A 9,810-nucleotide genomic window follows, 5' to 3' on the forward strand; every position below is an offset into this window, starting at 1 on the left:
CAAAGGAAGGTACGGAAGCACGTATATCATACAATTTTTGTTATTTTTTTAACCTCATCTGTCTTGTACCTACAAGCATTGGGAAGCAGAAGTCTCCACTTCTTACAATGAAGAATTAATTCGTGGGTTTCCTTGTTTTCTTCAGGATTGCCGGCGGTGAGTGTCCCTGTGGCGCTCTCAAACCAAGGGTTGCCAGTAGGACTACAGTTTATCGGACGTGCATTTTGTGACCAGCAGCTTCTTACAGTTGCCAAGTGGTTTGAAAAACAAGTACAGTTTCCTGTTATTCAACTTCAAGAGCTAATGGATGATTGCTCATCAGTCTTTGAAATTGAAAAGTTAGCTTCTGTTTCTCTAAAACAGTAGTGATACATATAGCATACAAATTAAAATAACTTGAAAATTTTATAGCCTAGGGAAGTCAGATGATCTTGCTAAATTCCTATAATTTGGTTCACTGTCAACACAGTCATTCCTTGGACTCACTTCTTAAAATTCTTGTGATATAGTTAATTAATTATAAATCATCTGTCAGCATTTATTAAGTATCCGCTAAGTGTAAAGTACAGGATTTCTGCATTAACACAAGATACATGTTCCTGAAAAATGATGCATTCTGAAAAAATGTTCATTGATAAGAACAGAGCTTAGAGTAAAAGTAAGCTTAGGGATAAACCTCTCAAAACTTGTACATCTTTGTAACCAAAGTGCTGATAAAAACTGTGTAATTTGTACCTCCAGAGACAACCTGAACAGCCAGGCAGACAGGTAGTTGAACATGTGGTGGAGGCTGTCCCAGGAGATGTTAAAAATGCACAAAAACAATAAAATGGGAGTATTTGCTTCTGAATTCTGAACAGAGGAGGTACAAGAGGAGCTCTGAGCACCGGAGGAAGTGCAACCTGCTGGGGCCCAGAGTCATGCAGGACTGGGGGCATGCCTCTCTGGGGAAAACCACAGGTGCAGACACTCTTTATTTCTCTAAAAATAGAGCTGCAATGACTGAGAACTTTCTCCTTTTTTGCTGAAGGTGAAAATTTTACTTCTGCTCTCCCAGAACCCCATGCCAAGGAACCAGAACAACTCCACGTTGTACTGACTTCATTTTTCTAGTTAACCAATCACAAATGAACTCATTGGTGTCACAGAAATATTTGTTGTAACCTTGAGAGACCATCTTGGACTTGAAACTTGGTCGTGGATCATGACTTTAGTGGGAAACTTTCAAGATACACAAGAAATACCCAATATGAAAAACTTGTGGATAATTTGGTGAGGATGCCAAAGAGAGGAGGCCCATAGCCTCCTCCTTTACCTCAGATTCTCTGTTCCTTATGGTTTCCTTGCCCTCTTGGCTTTCTTTACAGGTGTTCTCTATTTTGAGTCCCTTGAACCCAAAGAGACATTAATGAGAATCTGTATTCAAAAATTGGGAAAATATTTATGAAAATCATAGATCTACCTGGTATAGTTTCATCATTGGATTTGTCTTTGCCAGAACACCATTGTCATCTCGTGTTGATCAGGTCTTCTAATTTGTCATTTGTATGTTACTATACGTATATGTCAGAAACTGAATTATTTTTTAATAAATTCACTTTGTTTAGTAAGGAAGAAATCTTTTCTAAATATGAATTATATGAGGGGGAAATGTAAGTGGCAGAACTTTCTGCAGAGTCACTGGAGTGTTGGCATGGTAGAAAGTTAACCTGCCTGTTACCTTTTCATTAATAGTTTTCTCTCCTCCCAGGATCCTTCCATTTCCAAATACTCAATTGGACAAACTTTATATAAAAGCCTTCGGTGCCAGGCCCACTAGTTTTCTTACAAATCTTGACTCTGAATCCCTGAAAGAGGAAGAAATTCATGAGAGAGAACTGCATTATTTTAATTTTTTTTTTTTTTAATTTTTATTTATTTTTGAGACAGAGAGAGACAGAGCATGAACGGGGGAGGGTCACAGAGAGAGGGAGACACAGAATCTGAAACAGGCTCCAGGCTCTGAGCTGTCAGCACAGAGCCTGACGTGGGGCTCGAACTCACGGACTGTGAGATCATGACCTGAGCCGAAGTCCAACACTCAACCGACCAAGCCAGCCAGGCGCCCCGAACTGCATTATTTTATAAGAGGGAAATCCATCTTAGCTGAAGGAGCTAATATGATGTAAAAAGCAAGCAAATAATAAATCTTTGCCCTAGTCTTTTTTCAATGTGTGTATAATTTGAAATAACTTTTTTTTCAAAGAATGTGTATACAGTTTCTCCTATTCCTATCTCTCTTATTCGTGTATCTCTGCTTGAGCTGCACTAATGATGTGAATCCTGAAATAAGGAAGTGAAACGTTGAGTGTTCTCACATAATTATACCCAACTAGCATGAAATAATACCTAATTTGTTTTTCTTTCTCCTCCATCTTTACCCTAAATCTAGGAGATCTCATTTTACCAAATCACTGTCTGGGAATTTAAGTGGGAAATGGTTTCTGTATCCCAGCTAATTAAACCCTGAAATTGTTAGCAGCAAAGCAATTCTGAAAGGCAGAGGTGGCTACAAGTGTAAGATGAGTTCTCTGATCAAACACAGCAAAACAAAGAACAGTTAGATTCAACAACAGAAGCATTGCTAGAGTGAAAAAATGTGATGAGATCACAAAACCTGGCACCCCAACACCACCAAGAGCCCAGGGAGCAAGTGGGAAAGTCGCATTCCCAAGAAAATCACTTGAAACCAGGGAGGCAGAATGTTCTCTTTGGCCATTTGCTACCAGGTCATCAGGAACACAGAGGACCTTGAGCCAGCTAGAAAAAAGCATGGTTTGGAAGAGGAGCTTCTAAGAATGACAAAAAAAGAAAAAAAAGAATGGTGACTCCCATTAGGAAATCACCTGTACCTTCTAATGGAGAGAAGAAATACCTTTAGGATTTTAGACTGAAGGACAGTGAAGAGAGCTGGTATAGCTCAGGGATCCTGCAGACTGTGTCATACCCTGTTCCAGTCAAGGACAGGAGCAAGCTAATGGAATTTCCACCATAACTTTCATTCATTAACTACTTTTAACTCCCTCTCTTTCTGCAAACATCTGATTATCTATACCGAGGCTAAATAGGTACTGACTGTGCAAGCCTAGGCTAAAATTTGTTCATTGTGGTAAGAAGCGCCAGAGAACAGTTTAAAGCAGGTTTTCCTCAGTTATTTCATAACTCAAGCAGCATGTACACTAAAACATAAACCTGAAAATTTAATAAAGTCAAATAACATGAGAAAAACCCAGCCAACATTAAAAGTAATTATTGGAGGATCTCAGTAGGTTATTTTTTTCATTTCTTTTTCTTCACACCTCAGTGGGATATAAGCCCAAAAGGATTTTAGGCAATTTATTAAAAACATTATTACAATGGCATAAAAGTAAATAGTTGAGGAAATAAGTATGACGATGAAAGTAACGAAAAAGAATAAAACCAGGAATAAAATCAAAAATAAAAGTTCTCCTCAAGATACACAGATGCTTAAAGGTATATAGTATGACATAGTGGGGAATTTTCCTGTAGGCTACCTAATGGATAAGGCCATCGGTTTAAAAATCAAATAAACTTGGGTTTGAACCCTATTATTGCCATTTACAAGATGTGTAACCTGTCTGAGCTTCAGTATCCTGACTTGTAAAATAGAGATGATATTTACTCCAAGGGATGTTTGGAAGGATTAAATTTAAATGACGCATGATGCCTTGATAGACTAACCACTCAATAATTTGTAGCTATAAGTAAATGCATACAATTAGGAATTTAAGTCATTTTCTTACACAGTTGACCCTTGAACAACACAGGTTTGAACTGCATGGGTCCACTTACGTGTGAATTTTTTTTTGTATAAGTACAATACAGCTCTGTACTGTACAATGTATTTTCTATTCCTTGTGATTTTCTTAATAAAATTTTGTCTAGCTTCATTGTTAAGAATATAGTATATAGTGCATATAACATTAAAAAAATACATGTTAACTTTATGTTATCAGTAAGGCTGTAAGTAGTTAAGTTTTGAGGGAGTCAAAAGTTACACATGGGGTCAGTGCCCGATGCCCCACGTTGTGCAAGGGTCAACTGTAGATACTATCAATACATGTAGATAATACCAACACATCAATGCATGCATGGTAAACTAACGGCACGTGACCAAGTAACAATTTGCTGAAAACTTGTATTAGAGACCAGTTTCTATAGCTCCCTGATGATCTGGCTCCCCTAAGGATGGACTTTAAAATATCAAGAAGAACCAATGGCCTGCATATTTTTAAAGCAATTTCCATGAGCTTTTTTTTTTTTTTGATAGAGAATTGGCCAACAACGTTCAAAGAACTGAAGGTCTTCAAAAGGCCCCTGTGCTCTGCCAATCAAATGAAGAACAGTACCAACATACTCTTCTCTTTTTAATGTTTATTGATTTTTGAGAGAGAGAGGGAGAGAAAAGTGGGTAAGGGGCAGAGAGGGAGAGAGAATCCCAAGCAGGTCCTCCTGCCCCCCACTGTCATTGCAGAGCCCGACTCTGGGCTTGAACCCACGAACCATGAGATCATGACCTGAGCCAAAATCAGGAGTTGGACACTTAACTGACTGAGCCACCCAGGCTCCCAGAAAAGCTCTATTGTTAAAAGAATATGTTGCAGGGTTCAGTCAGTTAAGAGTCCAACTCTTGATTTCAGCTTAGGTCATGATCTCAGGGTTTGTGAGTTCGAGCCCAAGCAGAGCCAGCTTGGGATTCTCTCTCTTCCCCTCTCTTTGTCCCTGCCCCCCTCACGCTTTCTCTGTCTCTCTCAAAATAAGCAAACAAAAAACAATGAAGTCTCTCAAAAATACGGCTGTTACATATTCCCATTGGGGGGCAGGGAATGCTTCTGACAGAGCCACGGTCTTCCTACTAAAACTCTGTTCCATTTCAATATATAGATACAGATAAGTGAGGCCCCAAATTGCTACATCTTCACTGCAATTATTTTAAAATGGGAAAAATTTAAGGTTGATGTTGCCAACGGCCTGCTAGTATAGCCATCAGGGGGAAAAAAGTTAATGAAGTACCCATGGGGCATGTAAGATAAGTGTTTTCCAAGATAAATATTTTGCAAAATGGACCTGCAAAATAACATGATAGGACTGGTGTAAGATATCTGACAAGACGGTAACTGACGACTTTAGCATAGTTTATTTAGCAGGACGAGTTGTCTATAGAAGCCAAACATAGTACAGAAGCCTTATTTTTCTGATTTCTGTGATTTACATGTGTGTGTAAATCATCCCCAACCGGTTTCAGATCATTAGAATATAAACTAAAAGGAAGTGAGGCTAGAATGTGGGAGTTCTAAGACTTAACAATAACCAAGTCTAATACAGTATTCTATCAGAACCATTTTATAGCCTGCATATAAAAGTAAAGCATCAAATTACATGCAAATTATTTTCTTAGCTATACCAGTCTATTTCTCCATGGAAATGGCAGGTAATTGGTGCAGAATTAAGGTGGTGCTAATGGGAAAAGAAGTGAAATACCATAAAATGAAAATTATAATGTAAGGCTTGCCTGGATTAGAGGGTATGAGAGAAAGGAGGGAAAGAAACATGATTTTTATCCTGAGAAATGCCCACGACTAGAAGAAATGCTGTCACTCTTATTAAAAACAAGGAAGGGAAGAATGACCTGTGGGGGCTGCAGATTAATTCCACAACCAAGTGGAAATACCTAACAGTGGGAAGAGAGACAAGTAAAATGGAGTTTGGGGAGTCAAAAGGATATTAAATAGTGACGTCTTTATATCGGGTCTCTTCTTCCCCCATGTTTTATTATGAAAACTTTCAAATATAAAAGCAAACACCCACACATCCACCACCTAGATTCTACCATTGACATTTTACTATATTTCCTTTGTCATGTGTCCATCCTGCTATTCTCTCTATTCATCCATTAATCTACCTTATTTTTAAAATGTATATCTCAAATTGCATTTTGCCCTGAATACTTAAGCATACCTAACATTAACTTGAGTTCAGTATTTGTTTATTGGTTTTTTATTTTTTATTTTTTAACGTTTATTTATTTTTGAGACAGAGAGAGACAGAGCATGAACGGGGGGGGGGGGGGGCAGAGAGAGGGAGACACAGAATCGGAAGCAGGCTCCAGGCTCTGAGCCATCAGCCCAGAGCCCGACGCGGGGCTTGAACTCACAGACAGTGAGATTGTGACTTGAGCTGAAGTTGGACGCTTAACTGACTGAGCCACCCAGGCGCCCCTGTTTATTGGTTTTTTAAATGTAAAACTCTACAATGACATGCACAAATCTTAAGTGTAGATGCCCTGACTTTTGAAAAATGCATACACCTGCGTAACCCAATCCCCATCTACATATAGACCCTTATTGTCACCTCAGAAAATTATGACTTTACTTAGTCCCTGCCCCCACCCCTCCAGAGGCAATTGTTCTTCAGATTTTTTTTTTCCCAACACAACCTAGTTTTGTTTATTCTAGAATTTCATATGAATGTAATCTGCCATGGGTTACTTAAAAGATTATTAGGAGAATGCAAGATCTCAGCTTTTGAATTTGATTTGAACTGATTTCAGGAGGTTTTCATTTTTTTTTTCAACGTTTATTTATTTTTGGGACAGAGAGAGACAGAGCATGAACGGGGGAGGGGCAGAGAGAGAGGGAGACACAGAATCAGAAACAGGCTCCAGTCTCTGAGCCATCAGCCCAGAGCCCGACGCGGGGCTCGAGCTCACGGACCGCGAGATCGTGACCTGGCTGAAGTCGGACGCTTAACCGACTGCGCCACCCAGGCGCCCCAGGAGGTTTTCATTTTTAAGTTACAAAGGTAATGTATGTTCTCCATGGTGGTGGCGAGAGAGAAAACAGAAAAAGACACAAAAAGAGTAAAAAATCACTTGTTATCTACACCATCAGGATGTATGTATATGTAAATACAGATGTAGATATATGCATTTTATTAATACAATTGGTGTCATATTTCACATGGCTGTGCCACCATCACCACTAGGTTCCAGAACTGTTTCATCAATCCCACACCCATAAGTAGTCACATCCCATTCCATTCTCTCCCTAGCTCCTGGCAACCACTAATTTTCTGTCTCTATGGATTTGTCTTTTGTAGACATTTTGTATCAGTGGAATCGTACTATATGTGACCTTTTGTGTGAGGCTTCTTTTATGTAACATAATGTTTTCAAGGTTTATGTGTGTTGAAACATGTATCACTATCATTGCTTTTTATGGCTGAATAATATGCCATGTGTAAAAACATATTACATTTTGTCTATTCATCAGTTGGATGGACACTTGGACTGCTTCCATTTTTGGGGATGAATGTTGCTATAAACATTCATGTATGAGTATTTGTGTGAATGTGTTTTCATTTTGTTTGAATATATACCTAAGTGTAGAATTGATGGGTCATATGGTAACTCTGTATGTAAGTTTGAGGAACTGCCCAACTGTTTTCCAAAGTGGCTGCATCATTTTACATTCCCACCAGCAATGTACAAGGGTTCCAATTTCTCTACGCCTTTGTCAACACTTGTTATTGTCTATCTTTTTTATCATAGTCAACCCAGTGAGTGTGAACTGGTATCTCTCTGTAGTTTTGATTTGCATTTCTCTGATGACTAATGACATTGAGTATCTTTTCATGTGCTTACTGGACAATTTCATATACAGTGAAACCTTGGTTTGCGAGCATAATTCATTCCAGAAACATGTTTGTAATCCAAAGCACTTGGATATCAAGGCAAATTTCAAGAACCATTGGTTCATTTGTGATCATGTGACGTTCGGCATCACATACTACTTGTATTGCAAGCCATCGCTCGTTTATCAAGTTAAAATTTATTAGAAATGTTTGCTCGTCTTGTGGAACACTCACAGAACAAGTTACTCACAATCCAAGGTTTTACTATATATATTTTACTTGTTTGTTTGCAAAAGTCTGTTCCTATCTTTTGCTCATTCTAAAATTAGGTTGTCCTTTTATTGCTGAATTTGAGGGTTTTTTTAAAACATATTTTTGATAGAAATCCCTTATCAGACATATGACTTGTAAAAAACTTTTCCCATTCTGTGAGTTGTCTTTTCATGTTCTTGATGGTTTTCTTAGAAGCAGTGAAGTTTTTTATTTTGATGAAGTCTAATTTATCAATGTTTGCTTTTGTGGCTTTTGCCTTTGGTGTCATATGTCAAATGTATCTGTAATATATTTTAGTAAATGGTATGAAGGCATCTAACTTTTAAAAATATACCAATTAGCTCAGTACCTGTCCACACTATTACTATAGTCTAATGCCTCTATATAATTAGGTCTGATTTAGCCTCGTTGTCAAAGCTTTGCTAGTTTCTCTTAAGGCAACCCCCAACATAGCCTGAGTTCAAAAAAAATAGTGATACCTACAGTTTTGCTTCTGCCCACCTTTGTATAGCCAGGTGTCTCACACTCTAAGGCATTTATTAAATATTTGTTGAATTGAACCGAATTGAGTTGAAGCAAATTGAATTAAAAAACAGTTTTAGGAAAGAGAAGTATCAACAATCATGGAATAGCCAACACTGTGACCCAGCACTGTTCACCTTGTTTTTCCATTTCTGCTGAGGTCATCTCTGCTCTTGCCAAAACTGCTCTTCAACACATTTTCTGTTGTTGTTGTTGTTTTTTAAGTTTTTACTTTAATTCTAGTTAGCCAACATACAGTACAATACTAGCTTCAGGTACACAACCCAGTGAGTCAATACCTTTTCAATCCAATTGTGGTAATCATTAATGTTGTGTGCCAAATATTTCCAGTTCTCTCTACTCTCAGACCCTCCTGTGGTTAAGTGCGAACACATGCCTAGTTTCAGTAAATGCACTGTGACTGGAAGTACCATGTGTCTGGGACAGAGTTTGTCACTTGGTACCCTCCAGAGTTCTCTTTTCTCTCCAGCAATGTCCAAAATGGTGGCTGCTCTATCAGCCTGAGTCCCTGAATGACTAAGGTTAGTAGAGCTCCTCTGTCAACCCAGTGGACCGGTAGCATGAGCAAAAAATAAAAACCTTTTAAGACTTTTGTTGTTTTAAGCCATTGAAATTTGGGGTAGAAAGCTAATGAAGCATAGCAGCCTATTTCAGTATATACCAGTCACTGACGTATTGTTAGTGCACTGGTCTTTTTTGAATGGGAGCTGAAGGAAGAGCTTCAGGTAGTGCATGAAGCAATTGGGCCTGAAGTGCTCTCACATTTTGTGCCCTCATTCACTCTTCTCAGATGCATAACAACTTCAGCTACATCTTAGGGTAAGTTGAGTGTTCTAGGACCGCCTGGGTGGCTCAGTTGGTTGAGTGTCCACCTTCAGCTCAGGTCACAATCTCGTGGTTCATGGGTTCAAGCCCCACGCTGGGCTCTGTGCTGACAGCTCAGAGCCTGGAGCCTGCTTCAGATTCTCTGCCTCCCTCTCTCTCTGCCCCTCCCCAGCTCGTTCTTTCTGTCTCTCTGTCTCTCTCTCTCCCCCTGCCCCCCCAAAACAAACAAACATTTCTAAAAAAGGAAGCTGAGTGTTCTAGAACTGTGCCAGTGTGCCAAAAATGAGATGAGATAAAAGAAACATTTATATAAGTTACATTAGGTAATAATTTACAGAGGAAAAAAACTAGTTCCCAGGAAAGGCAAAACCTTCCACACCGCCCAGAAAGATCACTATAAAGAAATATAAGATTAACTCACCAAATTTGATGCATATTTACCATTTTTCAATCTATTCCACGGCCTTTTGTGCTTCT

At 38.8% G+C, this 9,810-nt stretch overlaps 1 protein-coding gene and 1 long non-coding RNA gene across 3 annotated transcripts in view; both read left to right on the forward strand.

Annotated features, from left to right (window-relative positions):
* QRSL1 (glutaminyl-tRNA amidotransferase subunit QRSL1) overlaps positions 1–1,614 on the forward strand; it is a 31,047-nt gene extending 29,433 nt beyond the window's left edge. For both annotated transcript variants that reach the window (XM_043592035.1, XM_043592036.1), the window contains one exon: positions 146–1,614. In XM_043592035.1, the coding sequence (XP_043447970.1) occupies positions 146–366 (221 nt within the window). In that variant the 3' untranslated portion in view covers positions 367–1,614. The remainder of the gene's footprint in view (positions 1–145) is intronic.
* A 4,659-nt stretch (positions 1,615–6,273) lies between these two features.
* On the forward strand, positions 6,274–7,634 carry LOC122489819. Its single transcript, XR_006299016.1, has 2 exons — positions 6,274–6,613; positions 6,839–7,634. It is a non-coding gene; the product is annotated as an uncharacterized LOC122489819 (long non-coding RNA).
* The last annotated feature ends 2,176 nt before the right edge of the window (positions 7,635–9,810 follow it).

The sequence above is a fragment of the Prionailurus bengalensis genome, chromosome B2, assembly GCF_016509475.1.
Source record: "Prionailurus bengalensis isolate Pbe53 chromosome B2, Fcat_Pben_1.1_paternal_pri, whole genome shotgun sequence".
Taxonomy (NCBI): Eukaryota; Metazoa; Chordata; class Mammalia; order Carnivora; family Felidae; genus Prionailurus; species Prionailurus bengalensis.